Source organism: Lates calcarifer, linkage group LG9, assembly GCF_001640805.2.
Source record: "Lates calcarifer isolate ASB-BC8 linkage group LG9, TLL_Latcal_v3, whole genome shotgun sequence".
NCBI classification, from domain to species: Eukaryota; Metazoa; Chordata; class Actinopteri; family Centropomidae; genus Lates; species Lates calcarifer.
The window spans coordinates 4,618,239-4,643,213 of record NC_066841.1 but is presented as its reverse complement, the minus strand read 5'-3'; the positions used below and the strand labels follow the sequence as shown (position 1 = coordinate 4,643,213).

The 24,975-nt window shown below is 43.1% G+C and overlaps 1 protein-coding gene across 1 annotated transcript in view; it reads right to left on the bottom strand.

The window, feature by feature from the left end:
• ppp1r16b (protein phosphatase 1, regulatory subunit 16B) overlaps window positions 1-24,975 on the bottom strand; it is a 69,904-nt gene that overhangs the window by 37,696 nt on the left and 7,233 nt on the right. Inside the window, 1 exon segment of the mRNA XM_018677786.2 lies at window positions 8,796-9,214. Within this exon segment, the coding sequence (XP_018533302.1) occupies window positions 8,796-9,063 (268 nt within the window). The 5' untranslated portion in view covers window positions 9,064-9,214.

The window sequence follows — 24,975 nt, the reverse complement described above, 5'->3', positions numbered from 1 at the left end:
CAGCGGGGTGCTGAACAGGCATTCAGGGGATTGGCAGCTGTGGATCGAGCTCGACTCACACCGCCACTTAAACGCCTCCAGCAGGCCAGCGAAGCAGGCAGGTGGGCTTCAATCACAGTGGCTGATAAGGATGTGGGGAGGCTGACGGGCTGCTTGAGATGGAGACATGCTTCAAAACAACTGGCACAAATTTCAAAGGACCTGATTAGTGACAGCATGTGTTGTCACTGCGAGCAAAGCTGTTTCCCTTCTGAGCAATAAACCTGTTTTAACGTATCATTTTTCCAGCTGTGTTACACAGAACAACTGTACCGGACCCAATCCGACCGATTCAGCTCAGAGATGATAAAAGGTCAGTAAGTGCTCATAAACACACAACTACACCCATGACATGACAGTTCAGGCCACTTAAATCTTTATTAGCAAAAGATTAGCGACATAACATTTTCCCCTCCCTATATTTCTACAGGCTTATTGATGGATTTCTTTGCAGCTCAGTTTGGATGGTGCCATTTTCAGTCCTTTTTTGTCAGTTTTCTTCCAGCTGAGCTTCCTGTTGTCTCAAGGTATGAGTCAGTTTTTCCATTAAGATTAGCAGCCACTGGTCCTTCATCAGAGGCTCCTACCTAGATACAGTAAGTCTTCCAAGCTTAACAAAATAAGTTGTTTGTCTAGAGCGATTCACAGAAGCGTTTTCTGATCTGACGCCTCCCTGAGCAGAGCATCTTTCATCTGAGCCTCCATCACTGAAGAAAAGCAACAAATCTGATTTCTCCTCCATGTAAATAAATTAGAGGATGTGTGTTTTACCTTCCAATCATCTCTCTTCATAGATTTTTTTTCATCATCTAATGTGTCTATTTTTTTCAAATATGAATTTAACATTTATGATTTGGATCACACTGTTCAGATCCTCCCATGACAGTTTCACTTGAAGGCGAGTTAGCCCAGCAGCCATCACCACATCCATCTCTCTCCCACATACGATCCCATGCAGCAGCAGCAGTGATGATGCACAATTTGTGCCTTTGCAGCTGAGTAGCTCTGGGCCATGGCTGCCTGGACCTCTCTCTGTCTGCCTCAGTTACCATGGAAATAGGAGTTAACTTGAGAGTCGGGGCTCTCCCAGAGGATTTGACTGATGTGGAAGAGTGGAGGAGAGGGAGAAGGACATCTCAGCAGAAGCTTGTTGGCAGACGAGTGCTTAGTGCAGCATGGTTCACTAAAGACTGCATCTGAGCCAGCAAAGAATAATAACAATAATATGGCTCTTATGAGAGCGCTTTGACTGCACATGCAAAGACATGCGAAAGACAAGAGAAAGCAATGAGTAAAGTAGAGGCAGAGTGGAGCAGGGATAGTCAGTGAAGTGCTCGAGTCCAATAAATGACCCTTTGTTGTGGTGTGACAGTTACATGGCCAAGAGACGTGTTCAATTATGAAGATAAATAAGCAAAAATTCAGATAATCCCACGGCCCAGTGAATCCTGCTCTCTGCCCACAGCACTGTACTGATTCAACCAATCTGGCTGCTTCTACTTTTCTATTTGTTCTGTTTCCAGTATTGTTAATCCCGAATAGTGTTACATGACCAGGATGAGTCAGTCGCCTACTGCCCGGGCTGAGGCACGTGAACCAGCATGGCGGGGAGGAGACAGCAGTGTCAGTGTGTGCCAGGCAGAGCTGCAACGCCTGGAGGAGCCGAGTCTGACAGGCCCATAGAAGAATGTTAATTTGGAGAGACAGAGCAAGAGAGGGAAAGCAAAAGAGTGTGACAGAGGAGAGATGAATAGAGTTCTGTTGACCTGAAGGCTGCCCACAGACTCCATGAAAACTGTCATAATCACAAAGGGCTGACAGAGACAAAAAACTGAGGAAAATGCCCCAAAACCTCACAGAAGCAACATGACATTAGAAAAACACACTTTCTGAATCCACTGATGTCAGAAGAAAAAGACTTGTCCTAATCACAGAAGCCTTCGATAGACGCCACCCGCTCGAGGATCAATTCTAACTGCAGCTCTGTTCAGGGCATGAAATATCAAATCCCACTTAAGTAATCAACCGCTCAGAAATGTCACATAAAATCATCGGTGATCGCACAAGTGGAAAAAGCAAAAATGCAAACGAGGTGTTGGTGAAGGAGCCTGAAGTGAGGAGACTGAGAGGGAAGAGGCAGGGGTGGTGGAAACGATCGCACTCATCCCCACGAATGAATAAATGAATAAAGCATCCAGAAAATACCATATGGCATTTTATGATGTTGGCAGATTAGATGCAATCAATGCTGAATTTTTGCTTCATAGATTTAATTGAGATCATTTAAAATATCAGTGCACATCTGAGCTCACACAGCCGACACACAGACACTTATAACCCTTTGGTCCATGGTCAAATATTAAAAAGCAAATAACATCGTACTTTGATAATTAACTTTCTAAATCATTTATTAAGTCAGTATCAGAAAATAGTAAAAATAGACGACTAATAAACCAGAAAACTTTTTGCAGAGATTATTTAAATGATTGATTAGCAATAAAATTATTGCTGACTAACTTTCCAGCCACTAAATGATCCATTCATCAGCTAATTATTCCAGCTCTAATTTAATCTTTTCAGCTGAAGATGACAACTAAGATCCAGTTTGAATAACTTCTCAGATGTTAAACTGCATCCTGTTCTTCTCCAGAGTTTGACTGTGAAGCCACAGTTTCTCTTTTCTTAAACACAGACTGCTTGTATTACGACACATGATGCTCAACAGACACCGGCCAGCTTACGCTACAGGTGTCAAAGGTCAGAGGTCACACCAGCTTAGCTGAACGTGTGAGTAAACAGCCTCCTGTTACAGATCACTAGTTAGTGCTGAGAGAGAAAAAATCTCCTGGTTCAAATCCTTTACAAAATAACTGCAGATTACACATTTGTGCAGTTATGAAAAAAGAGATTAAGGCTCTGTCAGAGAAGTAATTAACAGTCATTTTGAGAGGATGTGTAAGGCCTCATAATTCACCATCATTATTAAAAGAAAAAGGAGAAGGAAAAAAGGATAGAGAGACCCGGACCACATTAAATTCTGCCCGGCTGAAATGAGCCCTGAATCTCATCATATCACTGCTCCTTCTATCAGATCCAATGTTTTACAGTGTTTGAGAGTATTTGAAAGGAGTGGTGGATAACAAGCTCCAGGCGGCTTTTACTGGCTGGTATGTCTGGTTCAAAAGTCCATCCTTTTATGTCTGAGAGTGCAAATCGTTTTGAAGTTCACCAGTTCTCCTTTGTCTTGGTCCAAGATTATTGTTTCAGTCTGACACAGGGAGCAGCGCTGAGTGACCGCTGCTTAGTTAACTGTTTCATGTGCTCGGCTCATTACTGACGGCCTCGGAGGAGCATGACATCTGAGAGGGATTCTCCATCATTATCACTCAACACAAAGTACAGCTGAGGCTGAAGGAGAGTCATCATTATCTCTGCAGTCACAGTTCATCCTCAGGGGGACATGAATGTCTGTAGCCGTCACAGACTAACCAACCAACTAACCTGCTGCTGTGATGAGCTGGAGATGTTACAGTCGGTCACACAGTGAGGAGCAGCAGCTGACAGGAACAGTAGATCACCTCCTCATGGGTTGTTTGGCATTAATATCACATATCCTGAAACATGGCGTAGTCCTACACACTGTGTAGTAGATGATAGTCTGCTGTTCAGCATCAAAAGCAGCATGTTTGTCAGAGTCCTCCCACCATCTTTAATCACTCAGCACATACGTCTTTTTCACAGAGGAGACCTACTGACAGTCCAGCTTTTACATCTAATTTCCAGTCAAACTCCATGAGGGGAGTTGGTTAAATCTCCCCTCTGACATTTAAAACCACAGGAGTAAAGGTTAACTACCAGACGGTGTCTCAGTGTGTTTCTTCCTCTAGATAAAAAAGCTGGACACAGAGAGAAGTGAGTGTTAAAGACAGGCCGAGCAGACGTTACTGTCAAAGGTCAGTGTTTTCTTCAGAATCAGTTGCTTCCGGTGAGATGTGTTTTTCTTTGTGTTGCACTCATCTTCTTCTCACTCTGTTGTTGCGTGTCTTTTTAATGCCTCTCTGTTGCTGCCATATGCCTGGGAGCAGCTAAGCCTATCTAAGGCCTCAGAGGAGAAGGCCTTACCACTCTAATAAGGCAGCAGAAGAAGACAAAAGCTCCTACGAGACCTAATTTGCACACAAATATCTTTAAAGAGAAAAAAGAAAAAAAATGAGAGACAAAACCACACACAAATTCTCCTTCCAAGAGGCGTTGCATGTTGCTGGAGTATTTTTCTATCTTGAAACTGAGAGAGTTATTCCTCCCCTGTAGTTTTATGGTGATGATATGGCAGAAAAAAAGGTGGTGAACCAGAAGCAAAAGCCACATGGCTAAAAATGGAAGGTGGATTTTAAGCGTGGCTTCTCCAACACTGAGTTACAAGTTATGATTTTCAGCAGGGAATAAGTGGTAATTAGTGCACTGGGTGTTTTCACATGTGTGGGTGAATAAATAGAGTCAGAGGGTGGGAAACACAGAGAGCTGTAAAACACTGACGGGTTCACAGAGGGGCAAATACAACTTGGGCACGTCACAGCTGATGTTCACATGACAGACTGACAGACTGACAGACTGACAGACTGACAGACTGACAGACTGACAGACTGACAGACGGACAGACGGAGGACAACTTCTTATCCGTTTATTATCGTCAGCCTTTGGATGTTTCGCGGCTTCGTCCCTGAGACGGAGATTATTTATGTTCACTATAAAATGTGCTTATAGTAACTTTGCCTGAAGAGGCGATGCTGCTCTGAAACATCAATATCCAATAAACTGGCTGTAAGTTTTGACTGTGCAGGAGCTTAGTTCTGATGTTTTTATTCTGCAGAAATACAAGTGTGACTGAAAACTACATAAACACAAAAGCACAATCCTTAACTCTCAGTGGTAATTCTCTCAGGTGGGAAGTGGGCTGTGTTTATGGCAGGTCTTAAAGCTCAGAAGGTGTTTGTCGGATGGTCGAAGGGCTTCAGAGACCCTCTCCCTCCACACCTTTCCAACACTGGATTAAGGCGTCTGAAAACTTTGAGAAGTAAGCAGGGTTTAAGTTAACTCTCCACGTTAGAACAGTTATCACGTCTCTCTCTGTGACAGCTCGTCCTTCATTCTGCCCTCAGGTGTGGCCGTTCAGAACCTCAGAGGTGGAGTGAACCAGCTCTTCTAACATGAGCTGCTCAGTGGAAGCAGGTTCAGGTTCAGTGCCTTCTTCAAGGACAGAGATCAAATCACCTGAGAGAGCTAATCACTGGGATGGTTCGCCCTCTTCCACAGAGAATCTTGACTCCTTCATTCATATCGGAGTTGCTTAACAGCTTCATCAGATAACACCTCAGTGTGAGAGGAAAGTTCAGGTCGTTCCTGACTCTGTGTGTGTGTGTTGACTGTCCTTTCTGACCCCACTGACTGCTCCTCTGCAGGATAGCAGCTCTGTGGAGAGGAGAAAACCTATCAGTCTCAATAGCCAGAGAGCTACGCAGAGAGACACTGAGGTGCTTCACAGTAATTTCACAGTCATCAGCCTCCATCGCTGTGAGGGGGCAGAGGGTTCAGGACGGTGGCAGCCGCAGGGCGAAGAAATGGGCTCAGACTCCGGATGCATCCATCCAATCCTCTCCTACCTATTCTCTCCTTTCTCATCGCCTCCTGTCTGAGCCTCTTCAGGGTTTCTCTGGCTAGCACAAAGGCACACACACACACACACAGAAACACACTTTCCTACAAGTGGAAACACACACTGAGAAGTTCCCATTTGCTTTCATGCAATCTCAGATATTCACATGAACACTTCTTTTTGCCTCCTGCTCTCTCCCTGTCATGACTGCACAAACACATACACTCAAAACTTCAGCTTGAGTGCACATCGTGTCCTCTGCGGCTTTACTATATCTGTGTCTCCTCACGGCCTGGTGAGTCTGCCCCCACAGCTTCCAGAGAGGAAGTTATAATGACAGGGACACTGTAGCTCAGAGAGGAAAGAAAACACAACAATATCCACACTTTAACACAAGCACAAAAACATGCACACCTCCGAGCACAAAGACCTTAGTTTCAGTAAAACCATCTACACAAAAAACAGCAAATATCCCGTCTGTAAGACAGCCGTCAACAAACACAGGAAGCAACTCATCCACTCCAACCAATCAGAGATTAACACTGGAGTCAGTGCAGCTAATATAACGTCTCCTCTTATTATGGCCTTGAGGCTGGTAGAGTCAGCCTCAGATCAAAGTCATTCTCAGTCTGTTTGTTTTTACTTCTCCCTCCCTCGCTCCCATTCACTCATAAAAAATGAGGTGATGGGTGGCTCCTTCCATTTCTGTCCCCGCCTGTGACTTTCACTGCTGGCTTTGGTTTTACTGGTCATTGTTTTTTGGAGATTAGGAGTCTACATTTCATAAAATAAACAGCTGTGATTAATGGAAATTCAGCACTGATGCTCAGACTTAAATCCATCATGACCTGCGTTTAATTTTCTTTAAAAATGTCTGTACAAGAGCATGTATGATAGTGTGGAATAATATTTTTGTAAAAAGCAGCTCAGGCTGTGCTGGAGCAGAACGCCGTGTGGAGTCATGATGCCTGATCGAGCATTTGGGGACCAGAGGGAATGAGAGAGGAGATTATCAGGCTCCTGAGCTAGCCAGCTGCCACTGGAGCTGTGTGGGCAACACTACATCCTGCCTCCCTTTCTTTTTATCTCTCTGCCTCTTTCATGGTCACCCTCATTAAACAGCACTGATACCAAATGTGTCTGTGCCCAGGCAGGTGCCGTCAGCAGAGAGAACTGACAAAGCTCTGCATAACGACGATACAAAGCAAAACAAGCAAGAAATCTGCTCTCAGTGTGTCCGAATGGGCTGGTGCATTTATTCAGATGTTTACATCACATGAAATCGGAGCTTAGTCACACCAACGAGTAAATACATGTCTCTTATTTACATTACTGAGCTCATTACTGATGCCATTAAATTATGCTGTAGCCAACCACATACAGTGAGTACACCCCTGATCAGTATCTCTACAATGTTAATGACAAATCCAGTGCAGTGAATATCATTTTGTTTTTAGACAAAGCTCAAGAAGGATTAAACAGAAAAACAGAAACGTCTGACTGATTAAACTATAATCAAAACTCAATATTTAAGAATCAGCTGCAAAAAAAAGTCAGTGTATCCTTCATGATCCTTTATGTTTTCTATATCTGCTGCAGACGATTCTTTTCTACCCTCTGCCTTAAAAATCTCCTTCTCCTGCTGCAAACACTCATCGTGTTCTCTAATCAGCTGGTTCTGAATGAATTTTTAATTAATGAGTCCAAATACCCAGAGAAAATCATCCTGGGAAGCTGCTGTTGATAATGTTTTCTTCTCTTCATGACACCATCACTGTTGATAAAAAAACACATTTCCTGCCACTGGATGATGAGTATGAGTAACATGTTGGTTTTTCAGACCAACATAAAAAGACGTGCACGATCACCAGCAGCCACAGCGTCCTAGTTCAAAGTCTAAGAGGCTCAACAGACTTTCTGGTAATTACTCAAAGCACAGCCATGTACAGCAAAAACCTTTTAATACTGTTCAAACCATTTTCAAAACCTCTCACACAATAACACCTCTATCTGTGTGTAATGAAGCAGCAGCAGGATCTGCAAAAGCAGCAACATAACTAAGGAAACGTATGTGTTTTTATTTTAGTTTGTAAAGAGCTTTCACTTTTCACACAGTTAGCTGAGGTCCTTTAACTGCCTCCTGTCTGCGGTCTTCATCAGATCTTTACTCAGGTTACACATGATGCTAAAATCCAACAGACCATCCAGACAACACAAATCCTCCAGACTCTCACTCCAGCTGGAGCTCAAACATGCCAGTTCACAGTCCAGGTGCATGTGCATATGTGTGAGTGTGTGAACGTAGTGCGGAGCAGCTTCTGCTCAGCAAGAAATACAATGAAAACACACAACCGTTGTAGTGGTTTCTGTATCATTAAGACAGGCTGCACGTGCAGAGGCCGTACAGTAGCAGAGCTGCAGGCTGTATACGCTGTGATGAAAAGAGTTCAGTCTAATGTCAAGTTAAAGTGAAGTTAAATTAGATGCCATATCTAAACGATAAGCGGCCTGTTATCATTCCTGCATCACTGGTGCTGTTAGCACTGCCACAGCATTGTGGGACTGTTTGTACTGGAGGAAAACAATTATTATCTCCAAATAGGGGGGGGGGGGGCACCATCCGTAGAAATTTTAATTAAAAGACTGGCAGAGTTTCATCTCAGTGTGACAACTCCATTATTTCACAATGATAAAACAGTCCTCTAGCAGAACAAATTCAGTTCGAAAGGAGTGACTTCCCCTGGCAGTTTAAGTGGGCAGGCCCAGCTAATCGTTTTCCCGACCTTGGCATTTTGATATCCAGCTGAAGTACCGAGGTGAGGCTGAAATTAAAGTAATTATTCAAATGTGGCGTCACTGAGCTTTGTGCTGAGTTTCACTCTGAGCTTATGAACGAAACCCCGGCACATATTTTCACTCAGTTGCCTTGTTACAACAAGAGTAAATCCACAGTGGTCGTATTTTGTCTGCCCATAGGTCATGTGTATTAAGTGCACTTGTGTAGCTTGTGTCATCATTTTCTAAACACTGAGGGCTTTCCCCATGACTCTGAGCTCCTGTTTTCTAATTTGCACACACCGTAAATACTCTTTACTGCCCTTACCTTCATCTGGATCATTCCTGGCCGACGCCTCCAGGAGCGCCACGCTGGCGGCGAACGACACGTGCCTCTTGGACTCTGTTTGCTGGAGGTTGTTGGCGTTGCGTCCCCTCTTGTCCGCCTTCCGCTTCTTGTTCTGCATCTCCTTCTCGTACACGGCCCACCTCTTCAGCTGCTGCGTGCGGCGCTTCTGGGCCGCCCGCAGCCTCTCCAGACTGGGCACCTTGTCCAGCTGCTGCAGCTCCTGGATCAGCTCCAGGTGGTTGGCCATGATGCCGGCGGGGCAGGGGGGCAGGTCGGCAGCAGTGGGTGACGGTGGAAGGGGTTAAATTAGGGGGGGTGTATTTCTCTAGCGGGGGCTGCACTTCCGGCTGTGGCCTCCTCCCGTCATCGTCATCACCATCCTTTCAGCAGCGAACGTCCTGAGAGAGGAGGCAGAAAGAAAGAAGCTGAGCCACAAAGCTACTAGACACGTTATATATACACCAGTAAATAAAATGTGGAAGTAGTCTGATGCAGTTTAACACGTCTTGTAAATCTTTGACCACTCAGGAAACATTGACATTTTAAAGTGAGCATGGTCTGATGCTCAAGCTAGCAATTATCTTCTTTAACCTGCGTTTGTCTGTTTCTGATGTCAAAAGATGTAAATAAAACCATATTTCTCTTCCATCCAACAGTGAGGTTCACAGCAAGGTGAAACACTAATGAAAGCAATATTTCATTCTCATAACTGCAGCATTTTGCCTCCATTAACGTGCATGATTTTCCAGCCATCGAGATGATGGCTTTTAGGGATCAGGTAAAGGGACAAATGTGCCTCTACAACTATTTTTATCTAAATGGCTGAGCAAGAGTTGCAGTCCTAATTTTCCATTTGCTTTGTGAGCCGCTGTAGGTCTCTTTTTACCATCCTCCGTGAAGGTTAACCGCTTCCTGAATGCTGCGAGTAGACGCCACTGTGATGAGAAACTGATAAAGAGAAAGAGAAAAAATAGGCAGCAGGGCAGTGAGCTGAAGCGGGGATTTTTTCATGTCATTGTTACCTTGATGCACTCAGTCGGACTGTAAACATGAACAAAAGGTTCTTTTTTTTCTGTTTAACAATTTAAAGCTACACTGTCAGCGAAGCAACAAGTTAAGCTTCTTATCGTTTTTAGAGATCTGCCAAAACAGCAGCAAACTGGACGTTCAGTGATTCTGTGGAAATCTGAAAACATTCATCTACATCTTTAATCAGTGAGTCAGAAACATTTGAATTGAACCTTAAATCTGAGTAAAGACTGAGTAGTCCTGTATTTTGTGGTCTCACTAAGTGATTGAGCTCAGTCAGACCACTTCCTTTAAACAGCACTCTAAACAATGTACGGACATTTAACACTGCAGCCAGAAAACATTCTCCTGATAAAGGTCCAGCCCTTCCTAATCACTGAGCACGCAATCACTCACTCACTCTCACACACACACACACACGCACACACACACACACACACACACACACACACACAATCAAATCTCATTTTATATGATTTCCAAAGCTTTAAATCAGAACATGCATGTTTTATGAATGAAACATGCTCTTACTCACAGTTTCACACATGCTGATGAATATTTCCTCATATCTGAAACCTCTCACTAATGAAACCCTGCAGTCCAACAGCATCAAACGCTCCTCACTGCTGCGTCTCGTCTGTCTGCCACCGACGTTATGCTACATTTCCTTTCCACAGCTCTTCAAACACCTACCTAACTGCTAAAAACATGGTCAGGAAACAAGCTGTATAATCACTTCCTACAGCATCACTCTCAGTCCTCACTGTGCCAGCGCAGCATGTGTGTGTTGTAACGTGCGAACAGATGTCACGCGTCACATTATCAACTGGGAGCCGAGCTAAAAACTCAAAAAGGCATCCAGACACACAAACACAACCAAGGCTTTCTAAACTGTTCACTCTTTCCTCTTTATAACAAAACCTATATGACAAGTGCAGATGGAGACTGTAAGAGCCGAGAGGTGTCTTTAACACGGCAAATTGGTTTACAGCGAATGATTTGTAAAGACTGGGTCAGGATCCAAAGGTCGATCACAAGAGGATTAGCAGCAGGGTCTCAAATTATTCTGGAGGAATTTCAAACTAAAGCTGTCAGCAATTTTTTCCCCCGTAAAGTCTTTCAAGGAAGACAGACGCTGAGCAGACTCCACTGCAGTTTCACTTGTTGGTTTGAGTAAAAGACAACACAGCTTACTTTGCATTTTGTACTGTGAACACACTCTTACACAACATATACTTTTCTTTACATATTTAAATTGTTCACTTCTTCATCTTTATATCTGTAGTTTAGAAACGTTTGTGTGTATTTGATGTTAAATCACATTCTGTCTCAAAACAAGAACAAATTAATTTTTTTTATTATTAATAATACACCATTCATGTGATAATCCATCAGTATAATATCTGGGGTTTAAGAGAGGTATAGCTCCACTGTTCCCTGGTCTTACAGCCAACAGGTATCCACAGGTACAGGCATCATACCTGAGGTAATAATAATCATTTTTGCTGGATTTCTTCTGAGTAAATATATTCTGAAAGCACCATCACCCATCCCCAGAGCTGTGTGACATTATGAATTGAGGTCATAAATATTGTGATATTGTTTGTTCTGTCAGTATCACCTGTTCCAGACACAGTTCCTGCTGACAGAGCCACATCCACTCACATAATGACATGAAACAGAGCTGTCAGCTCGTCTTAATGTCTGTCAGTGCTAAAACAGGCATTTCACCACGCTGGGTAAAGAGAAGGCCTCACACACACACACACACACACACACACACACACACACAGGTCCTGCACAGCTTTCATTTTTCATCTTAAAGGATTTTAAACAAACTGCAAACAAACTTTACAATTTACTATGAATAACATTTGTTTAGCTGTAAAGTTTTTACTGCCTCATTTTATCGGTGAAATTAGGGTTTGTTCAGCTGAAGTGAAACCAAAAACTCTGCCGCCCCTCTCTGGTTTATGAGCTGGCTTTAGTGGGAGAAGTGAGGACATCATAAACACTGCACAGCACTGAAAACACATGTGTGTACACAGCCACACACAACAAATAAAAACCCAACAAGAAAAGAAAACACTTCTCTGATTGGCTGACACTTGTCTGACCTGGTTGATACGGACTAATATTAGAATATGAATATTTATCTCCTGTCCCTTATTTATTTATTTATATCACGATATGTCAGATTGTATTATTATTATTATTATTATTATTATTATTATACTATGAAACATTATAACACAAATATCACCTGGTTTTCCCACTGGGATCATTAAAGTTTTCATATCACAGCAACACAGAGAGACTCACTCCACCTCCAAACCACCAGCATCCATAAAACATGGATTTCCTGAAATGTTGGATTTTCTAAAGGTACCAGGTTCGTCTGATGCACCGTGAACAGACCCAGACGACAGGTTCCTCCCTCTCTCTGAGCACAGAGGACAAACTGAATTAAGCTCAGACAGGACGAGTGACAAACAGGGAACGTCCAGTGTTTTCTTTAGCTGTCTTTGATGGTCAATGGCATTAGTGCTGGGAATATGAAACCCAGGAGCTACTGCTGATCAAATCAGGGGAATCAGAGCAGAGGTAATGATATTACTCTCTCTCACACACACACACACACGAAAGTAAAGCCAGAGACAAAAAAGCAACAGAAACATCTGCATCAATCAGCGACTGACGACCAGAATCATTTCATCAGAGTTTTCACAGTTTACACAGAATAACCTCCCATCAACCAAAGGCTCTACGTGCTTCATTAAGAAAACTGTTGTTAATGACACCGGTGGTCGTTAGGTCCACTGCAGTTAGCATCCTGTTGCTAATGCCAACGCTCACACTCTGTAGGCATCCTGGCCAGTGGCGTGACATACACGACACAAGCTCAAGTTAAACAGGCCTCACTATAAAACTCTGCCTGGTTCTTGTGCTTACTTTGTGTTGGAGTCTGAGTTGTGCTGGGAGCTGGATGTTTGTTGACATCGGTGGATTTCTTATCATTTCTAAGCTAATGTTAGCTAACGTAGCACAGGACCATGATAATGTCAGGTCCACACAACAGCAGGAGTCCAGGACTATGTAGCTGCTGAACTTTCTGTGCTCTCTCTCGTTATATGAACTCTCTGATTAACCGTTTGATTATTGCCCACTCATGGAAAATAAAAATCATCGGGTGGAGAGGATGCTGCCAAATTAGCTTGAACTTTTCCAAGAATACCAGAGATCTGTAGACTGATTTCCAGTTTCCTTCTCTCCCACGAGCACCCAAAACCACATGAGTAAAAAAAGGAGGACGAGCTGCTGGGCACCTTCGCTCTCTTGATAGGAAACCAGTGCCTGAGCAGCAGTTTCACTGTTTATCACATCGACGCTGTTATCATGAAATCCTCTTTGACAACTGACGCTGGAGGTACGAAGAAGTTTCGATTTGACACTTCGACTGACGGCTCTCTGACAGATGAGACAAATAATGAAATTTGAGGTGGAAGCCTGAACGCTGACATGTTCTTATTTCTGTAACATTTAACCACAGGTGAGCGAGGATGTGACGCTGACACAGCCTTCGGCTTTCTATAAACAGCTGAAGATGGAAGAGAATAAATCATTTGAGGCCCCGAGGGGAGACTGTCTTGCCCATTAAGAGCTTCAGCAGTGCATGAAAAACAGACAATGCAAACACTCAGTGTATTTGATATCATGTCCTGGCATGAGGCAGAAGACAAACTGTTTGAAGATATGTAAAACACAGGGAGCTGTAAGCAACCGTAAACCCTCTGGTGATACCACGGCCGGTCCCCGGGGCCAAGGCAGCAAATCACAGATTGACCTCAATCAGCTCCCTGGCTGCAGATAAGAATGTTACACTTTGTATTTCACATTTTTATGGAAAAGGCGCAGCCTGAATTTTATACCAACTCTTTGAAAAAGCAGGTCAGACAGTGAACATCAAGCAGTGCTGCGATCAGTAAACGCCATTTAAGCCTGAAGCGATCCACCAGCACAGAGTAACAATTACTAACAGTTTTTCTTCTACTTCTGTCTGCGTTTTTATTCAGGGTGTTGTTTTCATAAATTGCCAGCTGCCGACGTATCACAAAACCCCTGCTTTGTTCTGATTACGAGATCACAGAAATGCAGCTCCGCCTCTGACTCTGCTGAATAAAATATAAGTGGTTTGGACTTGAGAAAACGCTCTTTCTTTGCCTCAGAAGACAAAAGACGCAGCATCTTTCTGAAGCAGACTTTTCCATTTTCCCTTTCAGCGTCAAACCATAATTGACTTTCTTGTTAAAAATCAGTTTGTGCTATCCTCTGCTGACCTGCCGGACCAGAGCACTGAGGAAAGGTATGTCACAAAAGGCTGAGACACAGCCTCAAAAAACACAATATACCAAACAAACAGGCCTCATTTCTCAAGCTAAATAGCTCAGTGGTGAACTGTTACTCTCTTGGAGCCATTTATTAAACCTCACTGGGCTAACTGCACCAAGCTGGAGAAAAAAAACATGTAGTTTATACATGTAGCCTGTCATGGCCACCTGACGGCTCCGCACAAAGGCTCTGCCACCGACCATTCAGGTCATTATGATCCATTTTCTCCTTTTCATCGCTGACAATTATAATGCGCCTGTGTGTGCTGATGAGTTTCCACACTTATGAGGACCACATGTCCTCTCAAGGACAGAAACCAAAACATCTAACCATTACTGGAGCCGCTAAGACCGGAGGTAAATTCAAGGTGTGAGGTGGTGTTAGAGAGGGAATGAATGCTTCCATGGAGGCCTCAACATTATAACATCACAAAGGCGTGTGTGTGTGTGTGTGTGTGTGTGTGTAGCAGTGCTGACATCAGCTTTAATTCACTAATACAGTATCTCCACAAACCAGATGGATCGAGGTCATTCTGGATCTTTCGTCATCATGATGACGGTGATTTGGCACAGAGGGCAATACACTATGGATGTATAGATAATGGCAGGACAGTGCGTCTCACCACCATTCAGCACATAATGCACCACAGGCAGGATTTCATCTGAACCTCTTATTAATATTAAATGGACTGATTTTGTCCACAGTCACTGCTTCAACACAAACAGACTGGATTCATTTCCCTCATTCAACCACAAAGACGTGTTTATCAGTAACAAACTTTGAGACTCACGCAAGAGAAAGATTAAATCACAACTGAGCTCCTCCAAGTCAACAGATCCATCTCAGCGACAACTGAGCAAACTCCAGCCAGTGATGAAGACTGTGTGATAAGACTGAATGCAACAGACAAAGCTGGGACAAGTCAAGAACTGGGTTTAGTCAAACCAGTATTTCCAGGGTGGAGAATGACTGTGCTGAGTTTTCAAACTCAACTCTGTTCTCCAGACACCAACGATGAGAGTGAAAACATGGATAGTAAACAGGAATTTGTTTTGTATGTAAAGTCTAATTATTCTGACTGATTTTCACATTAAAACAACTTGTATTTGTTTGGCTGCACTGGAAACAGATACATGAGTCGTCCCTCTGTTGTATTTCTGACAAATAGCTAAATTAGCTGCTCAGAGAGCGTTTACTGTCGTATTAAAACACATTTGCTGTAAGATGTGCCAACAAACCAACCAGGACTGAAATCATTAGGATATAACTGAGCTGCTCAGTCACCTTCTGCACATTCAGTGCATGAAAACACTAAGAGTGAAGTAAGAGTAAGAAAACAATGGCAACAGTATCAGAAGTTTTCACTCCAGGCTGGAGCCAACTGGATCTTTTATCTGTAATGGAAAGGCCATGCTTTATCTATTTTTAATCCCTCTACCAGTGCAGTCACTGGGAGCTTCTATGAGAACAGTTCATCAAGAGTTGAACGAAGTCAACAGAAAGTTACGTCCTCATTCATGAGGGCAATGCAAGGTAAACAGTCTTATCTATCCACTCTATATTTTTCATTTCTGAGAATTTTAAAATGCATTTGAATCTATTTGAATCAGTGTCCTGATGTAGATTCTTTCAGAGAGAGAATGACATTAATACTAATGGACCTGAAGCTCAGAATGAGGCAGAGTGGTTGAAAACCAACAGGCTTTCAAATCTTCTCTCTTATCACCTCTACCTCCTCCTCACCACCTCATCAAAACACTCTTTTCCTTTTATCTAATTTATTTTAAGAGGAGAATATGAGGAATCCAAGGCTGACAAAAACAGGGTAGAAGTCAGGAGGTTTTCAAGTTACAGAAAGATACGTTTTTCTACTGAGAAGAGGTTTTGTTATTATGCTAAGTGTGCACACCTCTCAATTCAACAACTAATAAAAGACTTTTAATAACACCTCAAATGAAGACCACATCTTTTTAAAGATGTGCCATTCAGTCCCATTATGAATGTCTAATATCTTTAGAAATGTCCTCATAATACATTACACACACACTTACCATAACTACAAATCGTCATTTTCCTGAGGTGGTTAAACAACCCTTTACTTCACCTGTGTAGCTCAGATTCACAGCAGTGACAAACAGCAGGAGCAAGCTGCTGCCAACGTCTGAAACCTCCACCCACTGAGGCCGTGACCCCGTCAGTCAGCAGCTCGCCATGGAGGAGGCGAGAACTGGACTATGAAAGGGTGTGTGTAGCCTGTGTTGTATTTCTGTGCTGCTGGTGTACGTTCACAGTCACCTCTCTCCTCCTCACAGTTCATCATCTGCTGTTACGAGGCGACAAGCTAATGCTGCTATCAATCTCTGCCCGACACGAGCAGAAGACAAACACGGACACGAGCAAAGACAAAGGGCACACGACCAGTAAATCAGAGCAGAGGTGAAACAAGCAGGTCGATTAGTCGAACAGAATCAATCAGCAACGATCATTTTTGAATGCTAAAACCTTCTACTTTCTCTTTGTTTTATATGAGATTTAATATCTTTGGATTTTGAAATTGGATTTAATTTGATCTCTGTGCTAATTTTTTGCCTTTTTTCTGAAGGATTCTCAGTTCACGCTGATATAAAACAGAGAACTTTAAAAAAAAACTGGTGCCAGTAAATGTCTGGAGTTTCTGCTAAAAAACTGACCCATCATCAAATTAGACGTGATTAATTTTTGTGAGTATGCCGACACACAGACAAACACACTCTCGCACACTTGTTGCACTTTGCCATCACCAGTAATCTCAGTAGCAGTGCATGACATTTAGCAGCGAGGAGGCGTGTGCTGTGTCAGGACGCTCCGTGTGGAGACACAGTGGAGGCAGTGTCGCACACAATGGTCCAGTGTGTCTGACAGAGTCTGTCTGTGTCTGCATTTTATCTACATGTGTGTGTGTTCATGTGAGTTGCACAAACCCCTCTATGTCATGAGATAGCATGTGTGTACACTGTGTACGCATGCCTCTGTGAAACGGTGGCCTCAGCAGGACATAAAAACCGTGTCCCTCCTCTCTGCCCCCTGCCACCACAACAAACACCCAGACCCATCGAGGCCCCCCGAGTCCCTGAGACCCCATGTTCCAGGCCAGTGCTTATGTCTCCAGGTCCCACTAATTCATTTAATCACCCACTAATACCAAAGGCGGGCCAAGCTGATTAAAAAGCCCACTGAAACCAGGAGTTACAGCTGTCGTACCAGTGACACAGACCATCATTCAGTGCTCTGATGGAAGCACTTCCTCAGGTCCTTAATCACTGGACTGACGAAGAATAGGAGACATTTTCACTGTTAATTACTGTAAAAAAAGAGTCATTTATTACAGGATTTCTTCAAGGCCCTGATGTGAAACAGAGTTCTGAGTTTCTCTTTCAATCTATGTTAACTTTTTACACCACTTCTGGAGGATTACAGCAGGATTATTTCGTAAAGACATTTGCACTGAAAGAGCTCGATCCAATTTCATGTTTAAAATGAGCAATATAGCCCCGTGGAATGAAATGAAATGACTTCTTCTCACTTCATGATGTGACTGAACCATAAAGGCTCCTGCAAAAGCGAAGCCCAGCTGCAATTTCATTACTGAGTCTTAGGAAAAGTGAAAGAGAATCAGAGACAAAATCATATCCATAACATGGGACTTGTGCAGTAATTGTCAGAAAACTGTGTGTGTCACTGTTGCTGGTGAAGGTGACGGGCTCAGCTGACACACTACACCACTCTCTGCATACCAGAACCGATCGATGAGCTGTGGCACTCGATCGCTGCTGATAGGTGCTTAAAGAAAGACACAGAAATATCTTAATGTTCAATGTGTTTAACGCTTCAGTAAATTCACTGCAGAACTAAACAGAGCAGTTTCTGAATCAGTGACTTTTTCCATTTACCAGATCTATATCATTATTTGTTGTGTGCTGCCATTCAAGCTATGGCTGTAAAATAATAAATACTTTAGATTTTAGGAATCATTCCAGTTTAATTCAACTTATTTTCATAGTTTTAATATATTCATTTTTAAAATATAGAAACAAATATGGGCGGGAAACACGAGCAGCTGATTGAAAGTTAGCACGCTAGCCAGATTATCCGAAACACCTTATTTAGAGGTGAATCCATAACTGAATGGATCCACAATACTGCTAATAATTCCTCACTGCAAAGGAAGATTTTGAAGAACAGTCGTTAAAAATGGAACCAGGAGGTTGTGATGCACAGAATCTAACTGACTGGGTCCCTGCAGAGTTAGTGTTTCATGAAATGCTCTTATGACACTGTGTCAGGGTAAGATACGGGTGGAAAGCATTTTAGTGTCATCTTTTTTCCTTCTACATATTCCTAAATACATGACTATTTCTAAATGTATCTGAGTCTCATCGTACTTCTGTGTCCTCTGTGTGTCAGCGATTAGAGCTTCACATTCTTTTTGCAATGAATTCTGGGTGACTCAGTAAACTCAGTCTGCAGAGTCCAGTTGAGGCCCCTTGTGGATTTGAGGAATTGTGGATTTGGACAGCTCTGGGTTTGTTGTGTCGGACATTTGGACTTGGTTTCATAACTGACAGAACTAGTTATAATAAACGCAGCTGATCAGACTTATCTCACAGCTCTAAGTCCTCATTATAAAACACCAGCAATTATTTTGGGCCCTGATCCAAAGACACTGCACAAACAGCTCCTGACACAGCACACGGCAATTAAAACAGGAAGCAGTTGGTTCTGACTGTTCGACTGAGATTTGACATCTGACCTTTCTGACAACAGCAGCCATTAGCAGAAACACGACCCCAGGCCACATCAGACTGAAGTCACTGGAGTCAAACTGACAGAGCGCAGGTCTGTGTTTGGAGAGCCAGACACACACACACACACACACACACACACGGAGTATATTACACCTTTACCACAGTGGCAGTCACTGTACATTCAGCCTTAGCTGCTGCTGCAGGATCCTCCATGCAGTTCTTCTCAGTGTTCGATGTGTTTTATTTACATTGTGTATTCAGGGTCCAGTATTATAAACATCAGTGTGTGGTGCAGTCTAAAATGTGTAATGCTCTGATGCTGTAAACCCTCATTATGTATTCGTCTCCCTCATGTTCTCTGATTTAAAACATGTTTTTCTTCTGTCCTGTCATGGATGAAGAAATAAATGTAAGAAAATTTGATTTTTTGAAAATGTTAGTTCTGTCATTTTGGACCCCACAAAACCAGCATTTAGTTCAAATCGTGGTTTATTCTAAAACGTCTTTTCTTCTTTTTTCTCCGTGTTTCTCTCTGATGATACAAACCAGCTTGTGTTTTACATTGTGTCGTGTTATCGGGCGTCTGCCTCAGCTCGGTCTGCAGCGACAGCAGCGGTTTCCCTTCTTCACCAAAAAGAGAATAAAGAGTAAACCTTACTGAGCGGCAGGGAGCAGAGGAGTGGGAAGGAGGAGCAGAGGAGCAGCTGCTGCTGTGTGTAAACATATCAACACAAAACACTTCACTGAGCCTGAAGCTCTGCACACGCACAACACACACACACAACACACTTGGTCTAAGACTCCGGTCTTAAACTTTGAATGTCCTGATGGATGCTGTGGGTCAAGTGAGGCAACAGGTGGTCTCTGGGTTATAGTGGTCAGCTGGACGACCAAAAATGGCCGACTCACAGCTCTGACGCCTCCGGTCAGATTTATCAGAGGAAACACACACAGTGTTTTATGCTGTATTAATTATTAGGATTTTTCAGCACTTGTGATACCAACACCCAAACTGCTCTAAACATGTTTTTCTACAAAGCTCTGTTTTTCATTTCATGTCATGTCTTTAATCTGAAGCTACAGCCAGCAGCTGGTTAGCTTAGCACAACACAAAGACTGGGGACAGGGGGAAGCTCACAGCTAACATGCTAAATCTAAATGAACTGGTGACAGTTTGAGTGTGACAGTTCATTCCTGACTGATGCTGATTATTCAAAAACAAGAGAGCTACCTTAAAAAATACAGCCTACAACTGTTAGAATTATTGTCTCAGTAATAAACTAATCTGGACCAGACATTTAGGTTCTAGACAGTTTCCAATAATCAATGCCAATCCAATAACATCAGGATCATTGTAATCAACTGTTAGAGAAGCCAGAGGTGAATGTCTGTGCTCACATGTACAGGTGCTATAGGTGCAAACATTTCCTGTTTCTTTCCACTGTCACTGTCAGATAAAGGTTTAGAAAGCAGAGATTACTGTGTGTTGTTAAAGAAATGCACTGCTTCTCTACCCGGTCAACCATCCAACTTCTCCCTCTCTCTTTCTTCCTTTCTTTCTCAGCCCACCAAGCCTTCCCTCCTCCACCCCTCTCTCCCTCAGCGTCCTCTAAGAGGACGTTTTTATTCTGTCTGGATTACTTGTCCTAGTTGGCGCTAGGCGTGCTGGTGGGGAGAGAATTTATTTCCTCCGGTGGAGCCTTGATTTAAAGCACTCAGGTCAACTTGATTCTGGGTCATCTTCTCCCCTGTCGTAATGAACCAGGGCAGTGTTAGACAGCTCGCTGCATATCGACAAAAGCAAGGTGCTGAGGTGCTACAGGATGCCACCGCGGGCCAGCTGCATCCAGAGCAGAGGCAGGAAGCAGCAACACTCTCTTTGGTGGCTTTAGATTTTGTGCCCAAAAGTAATTCAATATTCCACGGTGAAAATTATGAAGCAATAAACTCAACTCAACTCATACACGCCCAAATGACATTAGATTATGTCCACATAAGCCGTTTACTTGATGCTTATAAACACTAAGCCTGAAATCTTGCAGTAAATCTATGTTTCTCTGCCAGCACTGATCCTGCAGGGCCCACTGACCAACATGTTAGTGACCAACATATTAATCACTGCAACACAACACCCCTGGCCTCCACAGTCATGCACAGTTATAATTCCTATTAACCTAATTCATGGTTGTACTTCATCCTGCCTGACACAGCCAGGTCAACACTGCACCAACAGTTCCACCATTGTGCTCTCGTCAATGCTCAAAAAACCCAAAGGAAAAGTGTGAGACACGGGGTCAATGACCTTTTTGAGTCTGTGGACGAATCCAGGTGGGAAGCAAAGACTCAGCCAATCTGAGACCTGTTATTTCAATCGATACCTGTGACAGTACCAAACACGTCTCCACTTCTATGACAGACCACAAGAACAAACACTGTTATTTAGACCCATTTTCCCAAACATTTCTCAAAATATTGTCATTCTCTCACATTTTATGGACAGTATTTTATCTCCAAGTAGCAGCAGTCTGTCTTTTACCAGTGTCTTTACGTTCCCTTCATATGGCTGATCGCAATAATTCTGTTTTATTATTTAGAAAATCTGCTGTGACACTACATCATTGTATCTACAGTTCCAGTGTTTTTCCCCTCTTCGCTTGTTACAGCATGTTTCTATTTCTAGTCTGTTTTAAGTTTCTCTTGTTGCCCTGCCTTTCCATCTTTTTCATGTTGTTTTTAGTGAGGGAAGGCAGCGCCACAGACAAATTATACTAAATATACTTCATCCTAACAAAAAAAAAAAAACTGAACAAGCCAAGATATTTTGGCATTCCACTCTGGCATTATTTCAGTCCAATAATGCCTCTGGAGATATGACAGCCCTCGTCTAAGGACACATGCAGGTGTCACTGATCATTACTTGGACGGGCATCCAGAGCTGGCACAAAAACAACAGCAGAGATTATCTGACACCTTCACTTAGCAAACCTTATGGTCTCATGGCAGCTGAATCACTGAGGAACAAAGTGTTTTCATGGGAGTTAAATAAATTCAGAACAGAGGGAAAATATGCAAAAATGGGAGAAAAATAAAGGTTTAAAATGCACAACAACATCTGCATGGACTGACAACATGTCCTCACTCTGATACAGATACATGCTGAGATATGCTATCAATCTGCGAATAAAAATGAAGCTGCACGATGTGGAAGAAGAAAACAACAATGAAAACACTTTGTATGCTCTGAGTGTACCTGAACATGTCACAGCAGATTCAGACGATGATTTTAGAGACTGAGACTGATTCATCTTCACCTCACAATCGTCCATCTGCCCTGGATGGTAATAATGTGAGGACAGACAGATGTAAATAAACAGCAGGTAAACAGGTAAACACACTTCCCACTGCCACGTGTGCAAAAGACTGTAAACATTTAAAAAGGTTTTGACATCAGAGTTCAAACCTGCAGCCATCTGGGCTCTGTTTCTAACACAAATCCACCATTTTGCCTGCGAGAGCACAAATCCCTGTTTAGTTTGTAAAAGGCTACGACTAAGTCTCCTCAAATTACAGCCAAAAAAACCCTGCTCTATTTGTTTATTTGTACCAGAGCCAGAGACACAAAATTATGTCAACAAATACAAACAGAGACATTTTCCATCTCTGAACAAGGCCACCACGGCGTCAGCAGCAGGTCAGGAGGAGGCCGGAGCCTCAGATTACCCAGCAGACAGTGTGCAAACTGAAGGATTGAGAGCACTCTTACTGTACACCTCGTAAGCCTCTTTGTTTATCTTCACTCATGAGGACTGAAGTTTCTCATTGGGAAAGTCTGATCTGCTACAGAAGCCTTTAAAATAAATTCAGCTTCTATTTTATCTGATAATGTACCATAAGGAGATATAGTTGAAATAGGGCACGAGTTCAGAATCTGTTCTATTAACTCAGTGGATTAAATCAGAGAGAGAAACAAACCCAAGATGGCCGAACAGATAATCATCATCTCTATTCTTGTGGTGATTTCTCAGCCTCCTTCTCACTTGAACTTTAACCTGTGAAGTGTTTTGGGAACAGGAGCTGCATTTTTTTATCTGAGCAGATCACCAGGCAGAGCAGGTTCATGGTTTTATTTTAACATCAAATGTAAAGTACTGAAACACAAAGCTGATCACATCTCACAGCTCAGGTGATTTGTTTGACTTCACCCCAAACCTCCCAAAAGATATTCAGTCTACAATGATGGAAAACAGATAAACCTCTGAGAAGCTGGAACCAGAGACCTAAACATTACAGCTCTAAATACATTTCCTTCCTCATCACACTTTTGCAAAGACGATTTATTTTTACAAATATTCTAAATGGTGCACTGTTTACATCCGCGTCTGCTAGCTTGAAGCTAACTTCTTCACTGTTTTTATGGGAGTATTTTACACTTCTTTGCACATTACTGCCACCAACTGTCGAGCGACGTAACAACACGAAACCAGCAGCAGAATAAACTGCATGATGCACTCATACACTAAAAACCAAAGCAGGGAGCCGCCTGTAAGATCATCACTCAACAGAACTGTTGGTGGTCAAAATGTTGCGTTACCTGTTGTTAAAAGCCACACGTCACGTCTTGCACAAACATTGCATAATCATGAGGTCAAAGACGAGACAGACGTGGAGCAGAGGACGACCTCCTGGACTATTGTCTCAGATAATTAAACCTGAAATGTTGCAGGTTCTCTGTGTGCACAGCTTAAACTCAGTCGTCTGTATTCCTGTCTTACAGTCCATTAGGCAAACTTTAAAGGAATATAATTCACCTCTTCTCACCAGCAGGCACTCTGCAGTGAAGATTCACAACCTGTCATGTCCAAAAAATAGTTTAATTACTCTTCTTACGGTGCTTTGTTGTTATGCTTGTAACACACACAGGTCCATTCGCCTCTCATCTTTGTTACTGTGTGATGTCTTTTTATTCTTTGAGATGCTTTTTCTTTTAAACATGCAGCTTTTTTCACCTGTCTACCACGCTTTCTTCTCCATCAACAGAAGAGCGTGCAGGTCGGAGGTGGCGGTGAGATGACCGTGTTTACAGCTTTCAAAAAGGAATCCAGAGCCTCTGTCCGGGGTTCACCACCTTTCCCAAAAAGACACCAGACTCATCTCCTTCCCACAACTCAGTTTTGAAATGGATAAATGTCTGGACTGGTTGTTTTCTGCAGATTTTCCTGTGTGGGAGGCTCTACAAAAGGCTTCAAGCCTGGCCTGCAGCCTCTCTGCACAACAGCAACGGCCCACGTCTAAGGCCTGGTGTCCTGTCCCGGTCCTGGGTGGAGTTATTCGTCCATCTGCTCCACACTGACATGAGCGAATTGTGTTTATTTTAGACCAATCTGTCTGTTTATTTATAAAAGGGTTTGACCACAGCACGCCCTGGCCTCCAGGTTCTAACTGCCCCCCCGCTGCAGTCATCCGGTTCACTCTATCTCCAGGCAAATTCGGGAATATCCTCTCTTTTTATGTCTCTCTGTCTTAACTGTTCCTCTGACTGTTTTTCCCTCTTACTCTTCTCTCTTTCTCTCCCTGTCTGGAGCTATGTCCCACTGTTGAGTCATTTCACTGCCTAATGATGGTTTGAGTCCCCGGCTAAGACCGAGCCAGAGTAAACAAGGCTCAGCCTCAGCCAGCCTGCAGTAAGTGTCACTTCTAATCCACTACTAAACCTAGATGGGTGCGCAGCGAGCTCGTACTGTCCCACTAACTGCAGGCGTGAGCAGAGTAAGAGCTGTACATGCTGATTTCTCGTTTTACTACGCTACAAAACAAAGATCTGTCTGCGTTTGTTAGACTCAGAAAAGCAGAGACGGAAAAAAAGGACAGGAGAGTACAGTTGATCTCCACAGTCTGTTCTTCCTGCTGGACTGCTGGTGATTCTCAGTGAGCGTGAGCTGAGGGAGCTCATGTGTCAC